The following is a 24337-nucleotide window of genomic DNA, read 5'->3' as shown; positions in this document are numbered from 1 at the left end:
ATTCGACGAGCATTCGCGATCTGCTCTGACACGAATCTCATGGATCCTTTGCGATACATGAACACGGGAGTTTGTAAAAATGGATGGAGAATATTTATATCAATTAGGAGACCTATTGTTAATGTTGCACTTCGATAAACGACGTTGTTTCTTGCGTTGAATTCAATGCTATTTGTTAAACGTTTTTGTTGCGCTGATGTTGATTATATTTCAGAAGATTTTGATGTCCATGCAGATGAGATATTAATCGCTACCTATTGAAATCGAAAATATGATCTGAAAAGAAAGATTATGAGTATTAAAGGAGTCCTGTTAGTCATTTAGAACTGCAGAAACAATTTCTCGACATGATTGTGTGTGCGACATGCCGTCCAATTACTTCCTTATTCTTGATGGAACTGGGGCAAAACAACAATTTGCGAGTAGAGAGATATGGATAAAGAGTTGTATCGCGTATACCCCTAATTACCATCTAAATAACTTTTAATGGACGAAGAACACTATACTTTATCATTCTCAAAGTAGATAAGTCTGTTCTGCATGGACATCTTAATTGACCAGAAACTGATCCTTGATTGTTGCAATCTGTAAACTATTAATAAGATGTGTTACAAAGGAGAGGGTGAGTCAATCAAGTGAACGCTTGAGAAAAGGCCAAGAAATAAGAAAGAATGTGTTTGAAATGCTCGTTTTGCGTGCGCCACTGTGTTGAGTCCAGATCTATCGTCAATTCTCTCTCTGAAGGTCACCTTTGTCTTTGACTCAATGAGAAATGCTTCTAAGCATTCTAAAGAAAGACTAATTCTGAACTCAACGCTGGTCCACTGCGTGCACGTGTTTTACCCAGCTCGCTGCGAGGTGTTTCATTCGGACTAGTCGTTGTTAGGTAAATATATATACGTATTATATGAAATATACATGTGTATATGATATATTAACGTTAAGCTGTCACGATTATTGAGGCCTAAGTTTAAGGGGGTTTAAATAGAAGGTGTCGCGTGCACGCGCGATGGAATGTTACGTGGCTCGATGAATTCTCTTCGAGGCGATAATCCGTGTGTGTGTTTCTCAAGCCACTATTGAGTATATGTGAATTCTATTGCGACGTTAAGACTTTCGTTAATGAACCTATTATATGTATTCTATATGGTTTCATTTGTCGAGCTATCCTCTTCCGTGTTGATTCTAATTGTAGTCCGTGTTTTGGTGTCCTCTTGCCCCGATCGAGACGTGAGAAAATACATTCTAAGACCATCGCGCCTTCATTGATCCTCGATGTTGGCTGCAAAAAAAAATAAGAACGGGTGAATCGAGGGAAATGCAATGTATTGATGAACGAACGTCTTTCTCTCTGAACACTAAATTCGAGACGAAACAAATTCCATGGCCAAGTTACGAAATTATCATCATATGGTGTACTTCGGCAGTTCCCTTATTTGAAAAAAAAAAAATATATAAAAGCGACTCTGTGAATCATGTAATTAAGAAAAAGGAAAGGAAAAACGCTATCCTACGGTACAGTGCATTCACTGATGAACTTACACCCGATACGTATATATAAAAATGATATACATATATATACATATGGAAATAAATAAAAAAATATATATGTTGTTGACTCCATTGAAAGTATGATAATATATTATATGAGTAACTACTGTGAGAGTATATAAGGAAACAAGCATTAAATTTACGGAACTATTAAGGAAATAATTAATATAACTGCGGAATGTAACAATAAAGGTCGTGTACCTCGTGAAAAATAAACTAAAAAAAAAAAAAAATTAGCGAATAAGATAATAAATAACCCATCAATCTGTTCCTTATTAAAGTTTTCTTTGCAAGAACATACGGTGATGTATGGCTAAGGTAAAATACGTGTGTACACAGTTTATAGTGTTATCTTTTTGGAGCTGCTCAGGTCAATTCCAACACTTTTACATTTGTCGAAGGGCAAATACAGAAAATAAAGGAAAAAAGAATAACAAGGTGTTAAAAAATAATACGTTATTTTAATGTGAAGTACGATACAAAAAGTACAAAAATACTATTCTAGCACTTACAAAATCTTACCACGCTAATTACATTGATTAATTTGTTTGGAAATATCACAGACAACACGTATTGTAACGTAATGTTTTTAAGGAACACGTTCCTTTTTCTTTGCATTCGTGAACGATACAGTTTATTTCCTCCTACTTCTTAAACTGCGAGATTGTAAAGAGGGCGTCACTGGTACTGCTTCCTAATCAGAAATAAATATCAATAGCGATAAGTATTATTCATAAAACACACGTAATAATAAGTAATAAGATTACAAAAATTTACCTCTTGTGGCTCGATATCCTGGAAGGATTCGTCATTTGAGAATAACTTCTTCCTACGAGAACCTTTTTTCTTAGTCTCAGAAGTAATTTCTATTACGGGTGGTGGTAAAACAGTACGCTTCCCGATTCGTCTGAAATAAGTCGTAAGTAAAAGGTGAATGTAGCTCAATGTTTAATTTCAAGTTAATTATCAAATATGATTTCCAAAGTATGTACTTTGATTCCGAGCCGGAAAGCTCAATCACTGATGTATCGTCATCCTGTCTTGGTGAATATCTCTTCGGTGGTCGCCTTATACGACGCTCTCTGATTTCAGAACCTTGTGGTAGCTGCAAATAATGATTAAAAGTAAGTTCACAGATTATGCACGCTATCGAATAATTTAACAAAAGATATACTTCTCGTTTTTGTTTCTCTAATTCATCTTGTTGAGTTTTCACTAAATCTTCGTATTTGGTAACCATTTCGTCTCTGTTTTTCATAAACGCTTCCATTTCGCGCTCCTTCTCGATTAAACTATTTTTTAGTTCCTCATTCATAGTTCTTAGCCTTTCATTTTCTGCTTGTCTTTCTTGAGCGCTCTGTTGCAAAAGGTCTAAAATTTTAGCATTTTGTTCAGACGTTTGCTTCAAGCGCATCTCTAAATCTTCAATATGTTCCTCTCGTCGTAAGAGCAACTCTTTTGTCTGTGCTAAATCTCGAATCGTATTCTTCATTTCTGTCTCCATTAGTTTGTCATCCCTATCATCATTATCCTGCTTTTGAATCAAGTGCTTCATTTCTGTAATAATCACAAAAAATGAACATTATTTTAGTGAAAACAATTTGTTATGCATAGGTTAAGAGTACACAACTGACCCTTTTGTAAAGAACTTATTTCATCATCTTTTTCTCGCTCTTTTTCTTCGGCGTGCTCTAAACGATCTTCAAGCTCTGAAATTCTGTCTTTATACTCTTCATATAACTTTTGCAGATGTTCTTTCTCAGCTTGATACATTTCAGAAGTCTTACGCAATTCTTGAATCCGTTGCTGCAGTTCAGTGAAAGATTCAAGATTCTTCTCGAGCTCTGTTATTTTTTCGATATGAATATCTAAGCACTAAAAATGAAGCAAAAGAAATTCTCGTTATACTACACAAAATTCGTCAAATTGTAGAAATTAATATGTCAACAACTTTGTTACATACCAGACATTTTTCTTTATACTGAGATTTCATATCATCATATTTTATTGTTAGTTTTGCTAGGTCATTCAATACAGTATCATCATTATCGACTTCCTCAGAAAAACTGGTTTGATTACTCTCTTCTTTCGTTACATATTCAATAGTTTGGCAACTCCTATTATGTACATCATTTTCTTCAGTAAAACTAGTTTGATTACTTTCTTCTTTCATTACACATTCAATAGTTTGACAACTTCTATTATGCACGTCTGCTTCTTCCCATTCGATATTCACTTGACAACTTCTATTATGTACTTCTTCTTCTTCTGGTTCAATATTCACTTGACAACTTCTATTATGTACTTCATTTTGAGTATTATTTGGTTCTTCTTCAGGTTCAATATTCACTTGACAACCTACTTCTACTGTATCTACACTTTCATCAGATTCTGTACTCTTACTGCTGTCTGTCTTAAATTTCTCAGTACTATTTTTTGAATTATACAAACTGAACACTTGATCTGATATATCTTGTAATTTGAGTTTGGCTACTCCCAATTCTTCTTTTAAGCTCTGTATTTCAGTTGTACTTTGAGTTAATTTTTGTTTTAACGTCGAATTTTCTGCTTCTATAATCATTATTTTTTCTTTCATTTGATAATAAGGTTCTTCATTTTCTTCTTCAGTACCCTTCTTGTCGTTCTCGTATGTCTTCTCCAATATTTCAAAGTTAAGATCACAAGAGATGTCTCCATTTTTTATTTCTTTATGTTCATCGGACTTCAAAGAATTTTGGGAGACTTCAAGTATGTCGTTCTTACAGTCGGAAGTGTTCATGCTCTTTCTATTCAAGTCCAATTTCTTCAGCAACTCAACTTCATTTTGTAGTAGCGTCTTTTCACTTTCTAACTTATTTACTTGATGTTGCAGATCTTTCATCGTAATCTCAGTATCTATTATTTGCCTATTATAGATTTCCATTTTTTCTTCCATTACCTCTACTGTCTTAGTTTTTTCTGTCAAACAAATATTAATACTTTCAAAATCTGCTTCCAAGTCTTCTATTACTTCTTGCTTTTCAAGAAGCTCTTTCTCCTGCTCTTTAATAATGTAATCTTTCTCTACCACTTCCGTGGTGATCGCAATATATTCTTCCTTTGCTTCGTTTAAAAATACTTTAAGTTTCTAAAACAAAGAACACAATTATAAGAGAATATATGTAATTTAAATTAGACCTATGATGATAATTATAAGCTACTGTAAATACCTTCACTTGTTCTTGCTTAGCAAATAATTGAGACTTTAATTCTTCGATATAACATTTAGTATCCTCATCAGAATAAATATCTTCTTGAGCTTTATCCAGCAAATTTTTCACATTCTTCAAATCTTCTTTTACAATGCCCAATTCAAAATTTATTTTATTTTTTTCCACTACCAAATTTTGATTTGTTTCCTTAAGCTCTTTCACACTATTTTGCAGAACTACAATCTTCGAGGTCAGGCGTGAATTTTCTATTTCTAACTCTTCAATATTTTTCAAATTGTCATCCAGATCATCATCCACAGATTGTCGCCTTTTTTTACGGCTACTAATTTGGTTTAACTTTTGTTTATAAAATTCCTCGACGTTTTTAATAGACCATTGAAGTACATCTTCTTGTTGTTCTTCTACATCTTTTATGCGATTCCTAAATTGAATGAATACATGATGTTATAAAAATATATAAAAAAATATTACTATATACGTACTTCCATTCTGTTTCTAGGTCTTTTATCATAGCTGTATAAGTGTCAGCCATTTCTTGACGTATTTGAAGATCACGGGTTAATGCAGAATTTTTCAGACTAGCAATTTCTTTTTTCAGTTGTTCATTTTCACTAAGTAACTCCTCATAATGTTCAGCCTGAACGTAATGGGATACATTGTCCCCGTTAATTGTGGTGTGCCAATCTGTAAAATTAATAAAAAAATATAAGTGATACCAATAAGGCTATCCTTCACTTAAAAGTGTAATTTATGCAAATACCTTCACTTTCTAATTCTGTAGTATCCCAATTAGTTACCGTTTTTATGCTCTGTGTAACTATTTGTGAAAATCTGGACTTCTTCTTATGCACCTTTTCTTTTTGCTCTATAACTATTTTCTTTGCAATAGCAGAAAAGTTGAGAACATTCTGTGTTTCTACATATAAATTTGGCAGAGGATTAATATTCACTATCAGAGCTATATGTTCTTTACCAGACAGTGCTTTTTGAAAAAGTCTTGTTAATTTTGATTCTCTAAAAGGACCAATATGTTCTATCTTTTGTTTTGATACCTGTCCCTCGTGAATTGTTTTTAAGCATCTGCCTAATACCAATAGGCTCGTATTAATATTCTGTGCTTCTTTTAGTCTGTCTCCAATATTTAGTGTTTTTTTCAAACGCTCAGAACCAGCCAAATCGCAAAATGTAAATCTGTCATTTAGGAAAAAAATATGTAATAAAATAAAAACTACTTATAGGAACAACAGAACTGGACATTATTTACATACGTGCTAACATCAACTGATTCAGGATTATTTTCAATGTAATATTTTAATAACTTGATTGTGAATATACAATGCGATCTAGAACTTCTTGCATTCAGTGCAGTTGCAGCAACTTTCAAATTATACTGTCCAGCCATTAAAACTTGATAAGCTTCAGACCCAGAATTGACACAAATATTTTTCAAACCTTTGATAAATGCTCTTCCCTGACCATCTGTTGCTAATTTGAGAGGTGTTCTCTTCTTCTGACATTCATTAGATAAAAGATCATACACAATTTCATTATAAATTTCAGCAAATGAGACCCAAACAGAGTAATGAGCATCAACACATTGACTGGGCCTGATGGGTGACTCCTCTCTAAGAAGTTTCTGCATTTCTTTATAAGCATTAATATACTGATGTTTGTCCACTGAAGCGAATGTCAATAATTTAGTCTTTATCTCTAACTCTTGAGCACGTTCTAAGGGGTCTAAACTCACAACATCACAATGATTCATTGGTTTATAAGAAGGAACAGATTTTGGTGTAATATTGGTGAACACAAATTCCAAACACCTGGGTATAATTCCAGGTGATGTTGTAGTTCCTTGTAGTGTATATGATTTCCCAGAATTTGTTGTACCTATAGAATAATACAGCTATTTTTATAATACTTCACTAAAATATTTAAAACACTACTGCACCAATTTGATAGTCAAACTTTTTCATATTTTTACCATAAGTCATAATGGTTGAGTTCTGTCCAGCCAAGAAATCTATCATATGTTGCTTCACAGCTTGCTCAAATAATTCTAATTGTGTAGTTTCTGGACCAAAAGTCTTAGTGAATGTGAATTTTCTACGTATAATATCACTGTTGCAGGATCTCTTCAGACAACTAGTATTATTGTCTAAAGCAGGCAATGTTGTGGATAAGGTAGTTGGACTAATAATTTTATAAGCATCTAGTTGTTCTTGTGTTAACTTTAACTTTTTAGGAAATGGCTTCAATCTCAAATATACTTTTACAGTCTGTAATGACTGCAAATCTGAATGTATAGAAGAACTTCCTTCAATAGAAGTACATTCTTCTTCAACTTCATATGAAGATAATAAATTCTTTTTTGTTTCTTTCGAAACACAAGGTCTTTGACCATATGCTAATATACTTGGATCTCTTGCAAATAAATATGACATGTCATCTTGTGAGCATGTATTTGTAGATGCTCGAATGGAGTCCATCTATAAAAAGTGAGAAAAATGATTAATATAAAATAATAAGTTCAAAACATAACAAATATTTTAGATATTGCAATGTCCTTATAAACTTATAAGTGTTGACATTTTTTCTGCTTCTTTAGGTTTAAGAATAACTAATAAAATACTTCAGGTTTATAAAACATTCCTTAAATATCAGAGGGATTTATCAATAACTAATGTTTATCCAAATAAAAGGGACGAGTAATATCCTCTATTCAAAAGTTTATTTCGTGTTTCTCGGACGATTACATATTTTCACGAGAAAACAAGATTAATTAAAATTCACCTACATTTTTGTTGCAGAAGAAAAAATCTTGCTCGACACTTGGAATGAATACACTGCATAAAAGTTTGAGTCAGTATCTCGTTTTGTTTTTTTCAGTACCCACTTTTTTGCAGCCCAAACCAAAACTTCCCTCTAAATCATCACTTGTTGTACACTTTTGAAGATAACTATTATTTTGATTCTTAATAAGTACGAGAACAAACACATTAACCTATTGATAGACTTTTTTAAACATATACCTTTTGAATTAAACACTCTATCAAACACTAGAATAATAAATTAACGTTTACGCGCCTCCTTAGGAAACTCACGACTCTGCGTCTTCTGTAATAAACGGTTAATATCTCATTTTGAAATTTCGCCGTAAGAATGCTCTGCGCGGATTGGAGAAAATTCCACGAACATACCATTACCGCGCTTATCGATCAACCAATGAGAAGTAAAATGCGTTTTCAACCAACGAATCAGAAAGTGTGTATAAATATACGTTACTTTTAATCAAAGCGCCCTCTAGTGCTAATTAAAAGAGTTACAGTTTAATTAAAAACATCTGAAACAATTATTCATCCCATCAGTGCGAAATACTAAAAATATAGTCATTTATTTAGGGAATTATTTAGTACTATATCAGTTTTTCTAGTTCATAGAATAAATATTACAACATTATTAAAATAAATCTTTATTACATTCATCCTTCATATCAGTATTTACAGATCTGTACATACAGCAGTTAGTGCTCTTATTCCTTCTTATTACATTCATAAGTGATTAGGATTTACAATTATTCATGGAATAAAAATGTTATTTCGCTATTAAATATAAAAAAAGAAAACTGAATCTAAAATTATTAGTTGGTTATAAAAATAAATGATGTTAGGAAGAAACGTGATTGCATAACGTAAATATGAGTTTTAAAATCTCAAAAAATTGTGTTCAGTCAGAAAAAATACACGGTATTTAAATATCATAGAAGTATTAAGATGAGCACGTAAGTCTTTACTCGCACCTATGAAATATTTCACGCACCAATATTGACTTCTGTATCACTCTTCTTCTTAAGTATAAAAAGAATACGTGGTCCAGAAATATTCATTTTGGAGTATTTAAACAGGAAATTAGAGAAGAACAAAATTGAGAATATGTCTGAACTTCATTCAGAGTACATCAACGTAGTTATTTTCCTAGATTTCCACATTTCCTACGTTTTTTTTTGGATATTTTTTCACTATTTCTTCTCGTTCGCATAATTTCTTCGCGATTATCATCAAAGAGAGCAATAATTTGGACACATTTTTAATCTAATTCCCTCATTGACATATTTATGAGTTCAATTTGCATCTAAATGAAGATGTACTTTAGCGAGTCTTAAAATTAATAGAATACTCGTAATATCAGGATTCATGGTTCAAAATATCTTTTAGGTCGTCTGGTAGCGTATGCGTAATGTCGTTTATTCTTTCTTGAAGCTTTTCTCTCACGGAATTACCTATAGGTACCTCATCAATGTAAGTCTTTTCTAGTTTCTGTCGAATCCTAAGGATCATATCAACTAGTTCTACCTCTTGTTTCCCTTGTACCCACGTCTTTAAATCCTGGAATAATCATTTGTTACGTAATGAAAAAAATGCGATACATATTTAAAAAATTGTAGCAAATTGTTATCAAAAACACACCGCTTTTGATAATGCTTCGAGTTGTATAACTTGCAATGTTTGTGATAATTCAGTATATCTTGTGTGAAACCATCCAGAAAAGTTAGGTGAACGGAAAAATCGTCTGTACAGTCCGACCCAGTCACCTTTTATGCCTGTAGTTAATTGTGGTCCTGCGCTACTGAGAGTAGCTAGAAAATCATCTGGATTAAACAACTCAGGTATGGGCGTAGCCTAAAATGAACATAATTCTTTTGTATAACATTATTCTGTCTTGGCAAAGTACAAAATAAGTAGAGTGATACTTACTTTAAACGGTGATATGTCCTTTTGTAGTGGCATAAGACTCGCGATATATCTTTCCAGAGGTATCATAAAACTTTCTGTTAACTCTATTAAGTGGCGCTTTAAAAGAGCCGTCTGCACCTCGCCTGGTCTTTTTGTCTGGATACCTCTAAATAACTTCTTCAATATAGTTTTATCTTTTTGAAGGAACGGTTTGTATTGCGTATAAACTCCTGGTTTTGAGTCCAGCACTTTGAGATTCTCAGATTTCTTTATTTTGTACCTTTGATTCTCTAAAACATGAGACATTTAAACATCCTCACTCATACAATATGTCATAGAACTTACCAGTATTAACTCCATTACTTATTCGGATAATATGAGGCCAATGTTGCAAAGTCTTGGCAAAAAATGGATTAGTCACACCTAATATTACAGCCGGCGGCGATGGAGCATCCGAAGTATATTCTTTAAACTCAGAATCATGAATCGTAAAATAAGGTCGATGGTCAGCACAATATTTTAATGGTGCTATCATCCTAAAAACAATTGAGTTTGATAAGCCTCACTCTGTAACTACTTATGCAAATTATAAGGTAGTACTTACGCAACAAGTGCTTGAACCATTTCGGAGCACCCAGTAGGTGAACTAGCCATAACAACAATTGGTTCGCTGAGTAATACTAATTCCCATAATAGATGTACATAACTTACAACACTAGCTAAACTTCTAAACATATCTCCCTCATAGGCAGATGTTAAAATTAGTCTTCTAGTTGCATGAAAATTTGGCGCATGATCCATGGCAGCAATCGTGGGTGCTGTTGCTTTATAGTTTTGATTTGGAATATATGTCTGAAGAACAAAAAAAATAATGTTCAATATGCAAAAAGGTAAAATTAAAATATATCAATATTTACCTGGAATAAAACACCTATAAGTGGTAAGTGTACTATTTGACCAGGTATTGGAGGAGGCCAACGATCCATTTCCCTTACAATAGCTTCCATAACTGCACTACCCATCTCAAAAAACTCAGGTGCAATTAAAGCACATAACTCACCAAAGAGATTCACAAATGGCAGTTTTGTAATTATAACAATACTCTGAAAGCATATAAATGATGTTGCACTCCCAGATGTTTAATCATGAACTTTTTTATGTTGTAAAGTAACGCAAACCTTTTGAAAATATCCTCTTGGAAGGGACTTATCTTTTACTTGACGGAAGTACACGTAACCCCAATAATAATCCTTATCACATTGTAAAAATGGAGGTGATTTTCTATCATATTCTTTTAAAGCTTTGGTCTCCTGAACTGTAGCTCCATTTTGTCTCAATCTGACATGATACTGTGTATCCCCCATACAACCGGAGTTGGAATCAGGAAAAGCAAGATAACAGACATTAGACCTCTCTTGTTCAGACAACTTGATATGATCTGGATATATAGCCTAGTGAAATTAATAAACAAATTATTAAAAATATAAAATACATGTAAAAAGTATATAATGATCATAAAATACCTCTATAGCTTGGCCTAATTCAAGATCAAAAGTAACAATACATATACAATGTACCCAATTATGGAAACACTCCCATTTCTCATACATCCTCTCTCCTTTATTATTTACGCTATCCATCCTCTTAGTTCTTGAACAAGAAGGAACAGACATTTTTAAGAAGTTGTCTTAATGCAACTGCATGCATATATAGAAAAACATTTCGCTCATTATTGTACCAAGTAACCATTTCAAAAACTTTTGTTCATGCTATAAATTAACATATTATATGATAACTCCTTTCAAGAAATTGAAATATCTGAAAAAAATGAATTTTTTAATACATGCTCTTATGTCACAGAATCTACAAATTCATACCTTGCTCAACCCAAGTTTTATACTTACAGCTTTGCTTAAGGTACCCATTGTTTCATGTTTATCAATTAAAATTTTCTTCTAGGACTTGTTCTCAGCAGTTCTTATAATCCTATTTCATTTATTCTTAACTTCTGCAGAGATATATATCTTTACCCTGTTCAACAATACTTAGAAACATTTAATACACATGCACTCTGTTTGCCAGCATCGAGAGCAAGTAGTAAAGTGTCAGGAGATAGTTGTTCATCCAGGAATCAAAAAACTTAGGTATCAAAAACACGAGGAGCCTTGCCGTGTATGTTTATTTCATTATCATCTGCTATGTATACACGGCCGTTAAAATTCCCACGTGTTCTCCATTCGTTGATAATAACAATCTGCCAAACATGTCAGTTGGATTTTTGATGCAATATCGTGGTATCGAACATGTTCGTGGATAACGCTTGCGCCAATAGTTTTCTTCACCGATAGCGATTGTACAAGTTGACATTTATTCGTCGGACACGCATCGTTCAGTCTTATTTCATTGGAGAAAGTCTTCATAATGTTCGACGCTCGTAACAATAGTTATAACCTCCACAGTCAGGCATGCACGTATCTGAAGATAATCAATTTAATCGAATACGTCAATTCAGCTAGATACACGCCAGATCAAAGTATACCATTCTCCTATCTCTAGCGAAATCAACAAGACTTCAACTCGTAGTTTGTTCGCGGAAAGTTCCTGTCGCCCTACCACTGGTGCATTAAACCATAGTGGTACTGACGCCTTTTCTCTTGAATCCTAAACTGGCTTGTACAGAAATCGCAGCAGATACTATTCAAGATTACCTTATTGCGACTTTTCTTTATACAAATTAAATAACACTTGTTTAATCACTGAAAAATACTCATTTTTTACCACTGTTTAGTTTGATACTACTTCATTTTGTGAAGTATTTAACTTAGAACGATACAATATCAGAATGTGTATGTGGCTCTGTTTGCAAATACGAAAGATTTGCAAACATTTAATTAATGAAAAGTATTTTATTTTAGTAGTATTATTTGTATTTCTAACAATATCTGTAGTAAATCGAGATGTCGTTCAAGTATGATTACTAGAATAGACGGATGAGTAGTACAATTTTTTTGCAACTGATGCGTAATTTTGTTATTTTGAGATACAGAATAAAAATACAATTGATGCACGTTCACTACCCTTTACGTATACATATATAATCAAAATTTATGATTAACAGCGTGGTTTACAGTATCGAATGAGAACTTAAACATGTGATGAATTCACGGGCAATAATCTCATTCAACAAATTAATGAATAAAAAGAGTATTATCAAATTGATATCCTAAAAAAATCCTAGATAAAAGTATCCTAAGTAAAAAGTAGTTTTTATACATTTCTGAAGAGGTGACGCCACTGGATTTATAGATTTTTAGTGGCGACGCCTATGCCCCTCGCGTGTTGGAATTAGGACAAGGGGTGCGCGGGTAAAAATTCTCTGAATACCTCCAAAAAAATTAGTTCGAAGGTCTTACCACTAGATGGCATTAGGATACCAAAAAAAGTTGTAAAAGTTACTAATAGATGGCGCAGAACGAACGACGAAACTTTTACCTCGCATTTAACAAATAAGTAACAATAGCTCTTAATAATAAATAAACGGTCTCATTATATACTCACATTACATAATCAATATTAGGGACACTGTGATAGGTTTAGACTCCCACCTCTTAAATAACATAAAAAACTAAATATTTATTAGATCTCATTTCTCAATAACTTTCTTACAACTGTATCGCTTTACATAGTTGTATAATAGCCTTTGGAACATTTACTTTTACACCATTAAATCGCAATAAAATATGTATGAACATAAATAAAACATGTAATTCAGAATAGCAAGGACTGTAAGATGAACCAATTCGAGAGTACTCTCGACCACTCTCGATTAAATCCAGTAAACTCTCAGGTAGACATATATCCTAAGCCAGATACTCAGCCAGCAAGAAAGCAGACGCCGATTTGATCTGCTCCTAGCCAGACAGACCGAATCGTCATCGATTTCCCAGACAAAAGATCTTTCTTTCGATGACAGAGTCGATGGATACGCCCCTGAGCGCACGATTGCGCGCGTGCTTAATCTTCGTTGCTGTCATGTTCTGTCAAGCCCGGTCGTCAGCCCGTGTCCACTAGTCATGCTGCGCCTAAATGTAAAGGGCATGGATCGTAGACATTAAGTGTCGCTCGGCGCAGATCCGGGCTACTGCAAGAAACGGTCCACAATCGCATTCAAACATGCACCCTCATTTCCCTGATCTGACAGCCGATACGGGTGTGTCTACGCGCGTGTTCCGATACGTGACCAAGTATGTCAGTCGCTTTGTAAAAGTGCGACGTGTGCCGTAGCCGTGGTAAGCATTGGGTTACCGGCGAGCGAAAATTCCTCGACGATGTCAGCTGACATCCTGCAGGATAAGAGTGTCACTTTGAACGGCAAGAACGACGTACCGGTAGTCTCGCAGCCCACTACCAGGGGTGGACTTAGGGTCTACAAGATCGTTGTTTTGGGTGATGGTGGTGTTGGTAAATCAGGTATAGCAAGTTTCAATTATCTGTCACTTGAGGGACAGTCTGCGTTATCTGTATAAAATTTTTTAAATCATTTTTCAGCTGTCACTTTGCAGTTTGTCAGTCACAGCTTTCTTGATTATCATGATCCTACTATAGGTAAGAGTGTGATGCTGGTGTAGAGAGTACATGTAAAATTTAGAATTGTGTAGCGAATGATTACAATGTTTCTTTCTTAGAGCTTTATAGGTTTCAGGATAATGTATGGTTTAATGTTATTTGTTATTGACAGAGGATTCATATCAGCAACAAGCAGTTATAGATGGAGAGGCTGCACTTTTAGATATATTAGATACTGCGGGCCAGGTCAGGATTTATTAGCGTGAAGTCTGTAAGAGATGTAGAAGATTGCTTTTTGATATACTGTGTGTATTGTGTTTGTATGTTTAGGTAGAATTTACAGCTATGCGGGATCAGTACATGAGATGTGGAGAGGGTTTTATGATATGTTATTCGGTAACTGATAGGCATAGCTTTCAGGAAGCTTTGGAATATAGAAAGTTAATATCACGTGTGAGAGCTAATGAGGATATACCATTGGTGTTGGTTGGTAATAAGTTTGATTTGCAGCATCAGAGAAAGGTAGAGCATCTACTTATAATTATTATCATTATTATTTTGCACATATGAGTATATTGTAGGTAACTACAGAAGAAGGCAAAGCACTTGCTGATCAACTTGGATGTCCATTTTATGAAACATCTGCAGCACTTAGGCAATTCATAGATGATGCATTTTACTCCTTAGTCAGACAAATTCGGGCTAAAGAAAGATCGCGGAATTCGGTGCGTAAACACAGCCGATGGTGGCGACTTCGATCAATTTTCGCGTTTATTTTTAGAAGAAAAAGACACAACAGTAATCATCGTTATTCTCCTTGAGCGTAATTATTTCCATAGAAATTTTTTTGATAGTATATATTTTATATTAATGAAGCATGACAAAGCAAACAGCTTGAACTTCCACGGATTACAACGAACAAAACTTTTAATAGGTCTTATATTTCATGTAATGTCCCTATTTAGAGACTTATTTACTGATATCTCACTGCCTTAAAATAAACCCCACTATATTTTGGACATAGCAATGAAGACATAAAACAGACTGCAGATTCATGTATTTTATCATAGACCATGCAATGTTATTTCAGAAACAGATTTAATTATCTCTACTGTCCAGAAAGAACTAAACTTGAAATGTTATATCTGATAAAAGTATGTTTTTGTTGGTACTATAGCCTTCAGTATAAAAATAATAGTATTTTTATCACTTTTAGTACTATAGATTTTTCATTACTATTTATTAAAAAGGCTGTTAATATTTATCATATAACTTATCAAAGAAAATAATAGATAATTTTGATATTGAAACAGTATCTCTTTTTACATAGAATTTAAAATTCACTTATGAGTGCAATTATTGCATCATTTGACCAAAGAAGAGAATTGTGAATACAGAACATTTTTTAATTGTGAGATATATAGAAAGCTTTATAATAATAATTGTTATTTTGCTTTAATCAAGAGTTTAAAGATAAACCTCAAATTTTATTTATGCCAATCTACTTTTTGTAGAAATAAGATATATGAATTGCTGTAAAGTATATAAAAGTTATAATAATTTGTAAAGTTTACACATGTTACATATTTAAAAATCGCACAAAGTGTAAAAACGTTTTAAAACATTTTCCAATCAAAAAATATATTTACATATATATATTTTTATGTTTAAAAATTAAACGAATAATAACAGCAGTCCGTGATATGTTGTAGTAAGTCAGTAAAACTTTGTGAATTTATTTATGAACTACAAAAAGGTCTAGAATGGCTCCTAAGTAGAATCAAGTTTTCCAAAAAACTTTATATACATCTGATAGACTCTATTTTTATCATTTTTTATAGCTGTAATTTATTAAAATTTTGGAATTCGCGCAGCTTTAGAGTACGCGATTTTTTTTTATAGAACGTATGCAAATTATACAGTTATCAATAGATCAATAGAGTTTAGCAGCATATAAATAGGATTATACTTTTAAATAGTTGCCACATAATGAAATAAATTTTTAATGGCAAATAGTCACGCTATAAATGAAAAAGTGGTAAACCATAAGTTTATATACTAAACGTCTAGTCGTTACTTAATGTTTCCTAGTCAAGCTCTGCATTTTGTTATACACATAATAGTTTGCAGTATAAATATGCAGTTATGAATTTTGATTAAGTACAGTTTAACATGATGGTTTATCATATATTATAAATATTTATACGCGTTAGTATTATATTCGTTACGAAGATTTTATGAACACACAATTGTTAAGAGATACTGGTGATTCGTTCTATCAGCAACCACAATAACTAATAAAACACTTATTTTGTAGAACATATTGAAGTATTGTCAAAATAATAATTGCATGGTACATTAATAATAGCTTTATACCAATGACGAAGAGTATTACTAAATACAAAAGGGCTATACATAGTGTAGTAACTAAACATGTATCAAAGTATCTGTGTATTCATGTATACTATGTAAAATGTGCTTGAGCTTCAAGTATTCAGTACATGAAATTTTTATGACTATGTTTGCTAAATAGTATATCATGCAATCTGTAATATTTGTAAATCCAATTAAACATACGAATATTCAGAATTAGAAATAATACATTTAACATGTTGGATCTAAATGAATTCTGTATAAAATGTAAACGAAACACATTTTGCAATGACAATACGATAAAATATTAGACAAAATAAAATTATGTACCATTAAACAAAATTTTAATATCACAAAAAATAAACAATGCACATCATGTACGTGCTCCTTTTAACATGAGGCAATAAATTTGATATAATTGGAATAAATTTATGTACAATATCGTATATAATTGTAAATGTGATGAAAATGGTAAAATGCAAGCTGTAAAAGTATTCAAAATACATGGTCCTAATTCATAATTATAGTGTTTTCCAATACATACTTGAAATATTAGTCACTCTTTAACGTTCATAATCTATTGTTTATTTTATTATAAAAAACCAAAGTCTTTATTTATACAGTTTCATTTTAATTATTTATTATTAAATGTTCCTCTTAGTATAGATTCTTAATTATGTATATAACAGCATATAATTTGTTGACTAATGCGATTTTTCAACATTTTTATAAAATAGTCACAATAAAAACTTTATTTGTTTAGACATAAGTATAAGCACAAAACAGTGAGGAAGTCCTTTCAGGTGATAAAAAATTGGCATACATATTTATAAACAGAGTAAATTGGCACTTACAGTTATATGTTAAGTTTTTTATACTGTGTAATTGTAAATGTGTGTTGATTCAAAGTTGTTAAACCATGGAAGGCTTTAAGTATTTTGATGTAACAAAAACAGATTAAAACATAAATTACATCTAACTATAAACTCTCATTATTTATCAACAGCTCTGGACCAACAATTATAATTCATTCATATTTAAATTTTAAATGTTTAAAACGCTTTTCTCATTCCATCGAAGTCCCTTGTATTCTTTATTATTGATCTTCAGTAGTTGCTGGTTTCATTTGCTGATCTCTTTCACTTTCTACTACATTGCCATCCGTCGATCCTGCGTTCCATTGTTTACTATTTTCTATATAAATTAAAACAAAAAATAAAATAATTTGAATGGCTATCCATTATTATTTCTGTTCGTGGTCTATACAAATTAGTATTGAAATTTAATAAATGGTCGTGGTTAAATTATAATATGTATTACCACCTTCATTCAAATCTAATTTGCGCTTTGTGTCCTGTACTGTCCCTTGATTATTCTTTCGATCTTTTGAACTTGCTTGAGCTGAAAGTCATGTAAACTAAATTACTACTCTAAAATAAAACAGTAAAAATATTTTTTGATGTTTTAATTATAGCTATTTTTAAATACAGATAAACCATCACTTAAATAATACTTTAATAGCCTTTCCAGTTATTAGTGCAACCTCCACCAATTAGTTACTCTATTGATGGAAAGTGTGAGTCCACATTACCAAATTAGTAATACATTTAAATTATATTTCCCTTAAAGATACATAAAGATACAGCAAAGAAAAATATTGTGTAATATGCTTGAAATTTATAATGTTCATATATTTTTATTTTGCAATATGATGATACAAATACATAGAGTGAAATCTATGATTAATGTTATATGTACCCGACTATAAAATTGATATAATAGCCAAATGTTTAATAACCAAATATAGCTGAATTAGAGAAGGAAACAAAAATTTGTTCAGTAATCTAATAATTTATTTCATGGATGAAAAGAATATTTGAAAAACATTTAAAAATTTTATTCCAGTACTAAATATTTCTCACTGACTAACATCAAAATAGTTATAAATAGTTTCAACAATAACAATAATTAGTTATAGGTAACAAATCACAAGTTTAAGTAAATTTTCAGTAGGAAGATGTAGAGTCATTAGTATTTTCAGTAGCTGTTTGTTTTAACTTATCCAATTAATATCAACAGATGTTTGATGATAGAAGCACAGAAAATACAATGATTTTATACAGAGTTACTGCATGAATATTGTTTTATTTCTCTGAGATTCTTCTTTTCCCCTGAGGTAGGAGAAAAGTATCACTACCTTTCAGCATTGTAACTGAGAGGCGAGGATATAGGCGCACAGCGCCTGGTGGGTCTGTTGGAAGCATTGGAATTCCATGGTACTTCAAACCACGTTGGCCAGCTACAGATACTTTTACAGCTGACTCCGGGACAGAATCCAACTGAGTCTTGTTATTGACTGTTCTTGTAGCTAAATCGGCAAACCCCCAGAATATCTTATAATACTAAATCAAGTGATAGCATCAAGTAATGAAAGTAAACAGAAGTTAAATTAATGCTTCTATCAATACCCCGAACATGTTAGAATTATTTAGGAAATTATTGGATAATTTAAACAATATAAACTAAATATAATTTTGAAAAGGCCACATTAAATTAGCAACTCAAACTAAGGAAAAATTATTCAATATGAAATCTAATTTATAAATGTAAATCAATTCTGATTTATACTCTTGTAAAACTATATGGATTAAAAACCATAAAATAAATTAAAATTAGAAAGATTATAAAATGTTGCCACTTACACTGTTGGATGATATCAGTTTTTTTCTCAAGAGTTTCAGAGCATGCATGCTTAAGCTTATCAAGTTCACTCTTCAACTATAAAAAATTTTATCATACATAAAATTCATTAATTCAATTACTGTAATGAAATACATGATTTTTTGGAACAGAAATTTATACCTGATCTACTTCTTCTTGTAATTTTTTATTTTCATTTCGTTTTTCGTACAATTGTGTATTAAAAGCATCTTTTGCCAGCCTCAGTGTTTCTAACGTTGCAGTTTTGGTGGCATCTAATTTTTTGAGGGAGTCCAATTCACTCTTGCATATATTATTAGAATCTTCCAATTCATCATTCTTTTTCTTTATATCTGCTTGTTGCTCCAAACGTACATGAAGGGATGCTATTTCTTCTTCTGCATGTTTATACCTCTGCTCCAAATTCCCTCGTAATGTAACACATTGATCTCTTTCTTCAGCACTAAAAGAAATACAAATCTAAAGTCTAAGTACTGGGAGACAATGATAAAAAAAATCATGTAACATTTTTAAATCATTTCATGGTAAGTAAAAATCATTTTAAAAGGATTCTAAGTTAATGCTATGATATAAATTTATCAGGGAATTAGACCAGATAATATAATGAGAAATATTAAACAGTACACATATAGTATCTCTTTGATTTATGAAAATGTTAATGCAACATACTCCGATACACAGATACACTTTTTTGACAAATGGCAAATTAGAAACACAAAAACACTAAAAAACATTTCAAATTGCAACATGTTTGACAAGTATCTTACAAACTTCAAGATAGTAGAACTCTCCATAAATAACATAGTGTTGGCAGTATTGTTATAAATAAAAAGCTAACTTAAAAAGAGAGTAGAACTAAACACACAAGTGCAATATTTACATTACAACGACTGATCCAGAGGTACATATAAAAGAAACAATACCTGATCTTAAGTTGTTCATTTAGTTCGTCGATCTGTCTAACTAACTCGATATTTTCCGAAGATAAGGTCCACCAGTTGCAAATGAGCATTAAACAAGCGACGAGAAGTCCTCCAACAAGGAGGGGAGGACATCGGCCTCCTCCGACCCTCATACTGTCAATTCCCATTCCTTAATTATTGTATCCTGTATTTACCAAATGTACATGTGCCCGGTTACTTCACTCGCGTGAATACAAAAAAAAGATACGCGTCACTGACGTTTCGTTTCAAAAAACCAAAATCGTGAGACAAGCAATGGCTTTATCAACTGTCACAAGACATTACTCGCGATTACGCTTAGAATACAAAAAAATGAAACACCGTGTCAGCCTTATAGCAAAAACCAAACTTTTCGAGCAATCCTCATGCGGTATCAGCGCAAGGGACCCGCGTAACGTGTTGTGGGCGTATTCTGATATACGGTACCGGTATCGGAAGCAAACGCATTTTTCGACAGGAAATAATGAATCGCGTCGCGTTTCACCACCGCAGAATCCTTAACGCGCGGCGACAGTTTCGTCTACTCGTTGGCGATCGTGACATTAACATAAAAACGGTTTAAAAATCAATGCGGTACATTCATCGCGTTGGGGATAACTAACAGTGACGACTGCTGACGAGCAGCCACGGCGGTCGCACACATGCATCGGAGTGCTTGCATGCACACGTATAACCTGATAGCACCGCGTGCACACATTGCAGTTATATACACGGTGACTCCGAAATAAGTAGTCCCATTTTGCTGGCATATTCTACTTTTCTTGAGGATGAGCAAAGGTCATGTACACATACTTCTGGAAACTCTGAAAAAATTGTGTCATGAACAAAAAATGTTTAAGGTTATGTCCTGATAGTCGACTAAATCCCAGTACCTAAATACTGACACTAATTTTATTTAATTTTAAGCTTAGATTCTGATGTAGATAATTAAAAACAAAAAATAGTGGACTGGGATATACTGGAATCATAATTGAAGTATCGATTCAGGCAGTTTTAGGTTATTTAGTTACTGTGACATTTGACATCTTGAGCGTTCGAGTATTGGGATATTTACCATACGCTACCAAAGTGGGACCACCTATTTCGATGCCACCCTGTATACACACAGAGATCGCGTCAGTTAGCAAAGAGCTCGTAGACTATCGGGAATACATATGACCTCTACGAAACGCGTACTACCTTTTTCTCTATACTCATTAATTGCTTTTACGACGTTACCTTACATCCGGGAGTAGGAAGATTCACCGGTAACTGCAGCAGCTTATCATGATGTATCATATCCTCGCGTGTTACATGTGCTGTAGTATTTGCAAACGCTGAATACATTTAGCAGTAGTGAATTATTAACAAACACACTCGACTTAAGCAAAGCGATAATTTAGCGTAGCTATCTCTGACGACTGCTCTTTGCGGTTTCTACTTAAACGTTGAAAGAAACCTTTTACGAGTGAGAAATAAATATATACTCGAATAAAGTAACTGTAGTGTCTTCAAATGATTTATTGATCGCGAAATTAAAGATCCAGTGAAACGTACCAGGATCGAGAGTTGAAGGAAGACGTTTATGAAGAATGCATACGTACAAAAGTCACATTTATTCTGTTCTCTTTATTATATATAATATATATTTACTTAACACTGTACCATTGAAGAGAATTCATAGCTGAATAGAGTGAAATGTACTGTGGTCACGTACTGAATGCGAACGACGAGGAACGGGATTCGCCTCGGCGTTCGATCCACCGCGATCACGATTTACCGAAAGATGACTGGTTCAAGAAATGTCGAAAACTCTTTTCAACTAATCGATTAATAACGAGTAACATAAAAATGGACCGTACAGGCATGCGGGTCCGTAAATCGTAATTCCTGCCAGTAGGCAAAGTAACTTCAACGTATACAATTCTCAAGTTTGTTCGCTTACGATTTAAGAGAAACAAGGATATAACATGTACAATTAAATCAACGCATTCTCTTCTTGTGATGTATACAACTGAAAAATAGCTTACACATATTTTCCCATTTTCTTATATTACCTGCGCCCCACTCTCGGTGGCACATAAATTTCTAATAAATTTACAATCTTAAAGGAAATAAGGACATTCGCGTGTTACAAGTGTCTGTGGTTGAGAAGTCATTCATTCTTAATTAAATATACGAACTGGTTTCGGTATATTGGTTCTCTTTTATGAACAAATTGACTACGAATCATGAACGAACGCCCCATCGTGTATGCACGAATTATCATCGACAATTGTCACAGTTTCACCTCCCACGTGCAGCGACCTTGCCTGCGCGCGAACCGAAAATAAAATATATGAGAAATTTAATATATATTATGTGCTCCAGACATCCGTCGGCACCGGCATCATTATCATGCGAGACAGCGCCTCGTTGAATGTCGATCACCCACATTTACTCCCTAAATCTGGCTGCGCAGATGTTTATCGAAGATACGAAACATTTTGAGCTAGACGTCGAAAAATAATCTATCGCTGCGTACGTCGTACGTTGGTGTTCCGCACTTTCGTATGCAACTTGTGAACGCATATGTGCACACACGAGTCACGTTCCACCTAACTTTATCTTGTAGCGGTCGATAACCAGGCTACTTCAAAAAGTCGATATCGATGTACAATTCACTCTGGCTAAACGAATTAGCCATTAAATAAATGAAAAATAACCGTTTTAATTGGAGCGATGTTTTGATCTTGACGTGCTCTAGTTAATTTAAACGTAATACGCTCCTTAAGAAATATCAATGGAACATGGTATAAGAACATAAAACACACTACTGGGTAATTTGATCTAATATACAACATAAAATATGTGAGTTCGTTCGTTTGAGCAGTACAGTATTACCTCGTTATAAACTCGTCAATATTTTTTTCTATTACAATTTTCCTTCTGTCGTATTTTTGAGAAGACAAAAACACGGAAATTGACAGTAAAATACATCCTATTTTTTTGTAACCTCTGTAAGCTTATAGCGAGTAAACACTGTACATTTTTCTATATCAAGTTCAGGCTCACACTTTCCTTAAAATAAGAAATTTGTCGTACAAGTTGAACAGAAAAATTAGATAGAACATTTCGTGTGTGCGAACGTGTTCGCTATATACCACATGGAACGAAACACATGGCAATAACATCGAGATGCGTAAAAACGTTGCACTTTCCGCGAAAGATATTCATCAGAGGTACACAGTTTTCTTTACGAGACTATCGATCGAAAAATCGGTAACTTCTTGACATCTCTTTCACACTGGAGGTCCACATCTTCCATATATCTGTCTATAGTCACAAATGAGCTTCGTAAAGGGGGGAAAGACAGTCCCGAAGGTACCATTTTTCTCTCTCTCTATACATAGATACATCCGTACTGGCTACTATGAATAAATTTTACTTCGACTCTTGCGCACATGAATATTGTCTTTTCAAATCTGTTCGCAATTACTTTCTCGGTCGATATGGTGGTTTCTTCGCGGGATCACTTTTTTTTTCTTTACTATTTTGTGGTTTGGGTACGAAAGTTTTGTTCGTTTCTAATTCGCCTTCGACAAAGAGATCTGTCCGATCGATGGCGATGCTCGAAGCATAGAATTCTACACAGAACTCATGTCCTCTTTCGGTCCATCTCCGTTCTTCTCGCAAGTACGGAAGCAGCGCTTTATCAACAGCAACTGAACTTTTCCTGCGGTGTCTCGCCCAACTAAATCGTATTTTGCTATCAGACAACTCTGATTCGGAAAAACGAGTTTTGACGCTTAAATCGGATGTCCAATGATGTCTAAAACGTAATAGGAAGATATTGCACTAACCAGCTCGAAAATGAACCTGCATATTCTTTTATCGCGCCGGATATCAAGCAACCGGATGTTAGAACGTTAAACGTTCTCACCGTTTCCTAGCACGTGAACGTAATCAGATAATTGTAACGTAAATGAGCGAACGATGGAATTAATCGATCAAAGAAACGCTTATTTCTTTTTTTCTTTTTTTTAATTCTTATATCGCACGTCGTTATATTCATATTTCAATCGCAGACCCTATATAAGTTCGTGTAGCTTTCGAAATAATAATTCCTATAAAAGGTGCGACTCGGTCTTAAAAAATACGATGACATTTACTATGTGTAGCGTTTTGATTATTAGCGACAATTGTCTTACAACGATGTATGAACGTAATTTTATAGATTTATACAGACATATAAAACTTG

The 24337-nt window shown here is 33.2% G+C and overlaps 4 protein-coding genes across 9 annotated transcripts; 1 reads left to right on the top strand and 3 right to left on the bottom strand.

Moving 5' to 3' along the window:
- Positions 1-2037: 2037 nt before the first annotated feature.
- LOC143181206 (uncharacterized) lies at positions 2038-7252 on the bottom strand. Its single transcript, XM_076381520.1, has 10 exons — positions 6748-7252; positions 6032-6653; positions 5524-5954; positions 5246-5447; positions 4761-5184; positions 3515-4678; positions 3186-3426; positions 2544-3108; positions 2329-2458; positions 2038-2245 (listed from the first exon to the last, which is right to left on the bottom strand). The coding sequence occupies exons 1-10, from the start codon at positions 7250-7252 to the stop codon at positions 2186-2188; spliced, it is 4344 nt and encodes a 1447-aa protein (XP_076237635.1). The 3' UTR covers positions 2038-2185.
- A 967-nt stretch (positions 7253-8219) lies between these two features.
- Positions 8220-11713, bottom strand: LOC143180975 (protein DENND6A). The gene is made up of 9 exons (XM_076381075.1): positions 11401-11713; positions 11020-11314; positions 10675-10947; positions 10414-10599; positions 10101-10348; positions 9842-10032; positions 9518-9786; positions 9230-9442; positions 8220-9148 (listed from the first exon to the last, which is right to left on the bottom strand). Exons 2-9 carry the CDS (start codon positions 11167-11169, stop codon positions 8948-8950), a joined length of 1731 nt encoding a protein of 576 aa, XP_076237190.1. The 5' UTR covers positions 11170-11314; positions 11401-11713; the 3' UTR covers positions 8220-8947.
- Positions 11714-13698: 1985 nt separating this feature from the next.
- Ric (Ras-related protein interacting with calmodulin) lies at positions 13699-15022 on the top strand. Its single transcript, XM_076380085.1, has 5 exons — positions 13699-13966; positions 14045-14101; positions 14235-14308; positions 14393-14584; positions 14644-15022. The coding sequence occupies exons 1-5, from the start codon at positions 13825-13827 to the stop codon at positions 14881-14883; spliced, it is 705 nt and encodes a 234-aa protein (XP_076236200.1). The 5' UTR covers positions 13699-13824; the 3' UTR covers positions 14884-15022.
- Positions 15023-16894: 1872 nt separating this feature from the next.
- On the bottom strand, positions 16895-21477 carry LOC143180890 (uncharacterized). Of its 6 annotated transcripts, none has more exons than XM_076380916.1 (7): positions 21337-21477; positions 20080-20263; positions 19298-19598; positions 19138-19213; positions 18633-18803; positions 17756-17836; positions 16895-17629 (listed from the first exon to the last, which is right to left on the bottom strand). In XM_076380916.1, exons 2-7 carry the CDS (start codon positions 20244-20246, stop codon positions 17532-17534), a joined length of 894 nt encoding a protein of 297 aa, XP_076237031.1. In that variant the 5' UTR covers positions 20247-20263; positions 21337-21477; the 3' UTR covers positions 16895-17531. The 6 variants fall into 6 exon arrangements, with proteins under 6 accessions (XP_076237031.1, XP_076237032.1, XP_076237035.1 ...); XM_076380917.1 differs by lacking the exon at positions 21337-21477 and adding an exon at positions 21173-21185; XM_076380918.1 differs by lacking the exon at positions 21337-21477 and having other exon boundaries at positions 16900-17629; positions 17759-17836; positions 20080-20712.
- Between the last annotated feature and the right edge of the window lie 2860 nt (positions 21478-24337).

Source organism: Calliopsis andreniformis, chromosome 6 (assembly GCF_051401765.1).
Source record: "Calliopsis andreniformis isolate RMS-2024a chromosome 6, iyCalAndr_principal, whole genome shotgun sequence".
NCBI lineage: Eukaryota > Metazoa > Arthropoda > Insecta > Hymenoptera > Andrenidae > Calliopsis > Calliopsis andreniformis.
This window is presented reverse-complemented; position numbering and strand designations above follow the sequence as displayed.

Excerpts from the sequence above, each read along its gene's own strand:
- LOC143181206 (XM_076381520.1), bottom strand. The coding sequence starts at position 7,252 with ATGGACTCCATTCGAGCATCTACAAATACATGCTCACAAGATGACATG. Across the intron at positions 2,459-2,543 it reads CTTTCCGGCTCGGAATCAAA|ACGAATCGGGAAGCGTACTG; the intron begins GTACATACTTTG and ends GACTTATTTCAG. Across the intron at positions 2,246-2,328 it reads AGGATATCGAGCCACAAGAG|GAAGCAGTACCAGTGACGCC; the intron begins GTAAATTTTTGT and ends ATTTCTGATTAG.
- LOC143180975 (XM_076381075.1), bottom strand. The coding sequence starts at position 11,169 with ATGTCTGTTCCTTCTTGTTCAAGAACTAAGAGGATGGATAGCGTAAAT. Across the intron at positions 10,948-11,019 it reads AATTAGGCCAAGCTATAGAG|GCTATATATCCAGATCATAT; the intron begins GTATTTTATGAT and ends TAATTTCACTAG. Across the intron at positions 10,600-10,674 it reads CAAGAGGATATTTTCAAAAG|AGTATTGTTATAATTACAAA; the intron begins GTTTGCGTTACT and ends ATATGCTTTCAG.
- Ric (XM_076380085.1), top strand. The coding sequence starts at position 13,825 with ATGTCAGCTGACATCCTGCAGGATAAGAGTGTCACTTTGAACGGCAAG. Across the intron at positions 13,967-14,044 it reads TGGTGGTGTTGGTAAATCAG|CTGTCACTTTGCAGTTTGTC; the intron begins GTATAGCAAGTT and ends ATCATTTTTCAG. Across the intron at positions 14,102-14,234 it reads TTATCATGATCCTACTATAG|AGGATTCATATCAGCAACAA; the intron begins GTAAGAGTGTGA and ends TGTTATTGACAG.
- LOC143180890 (XM_076380916.1), bottom strand. The coding sequence starts at position 20,246 with ATGGGAATTGACAGTATGAGGGTCGGAGGAGGCCGATGTCCTCCCCTC. Across the intron at positions 19,214-19,297 it reads TACAAGAAGAAGTAGATCAG|TTGAAGAGTGAACTTGATAA; the intron begins GTATAAATTTCT and ends AATTTTTTATAG. Across the intron at positions 17,837-18,632 it reads CTCAGTTACAATGCTGAAAG|CTCAAGCAAGTTCAAAAGAT; the intron begins GTAGTGATACTT and ends CATGACTTTCAG.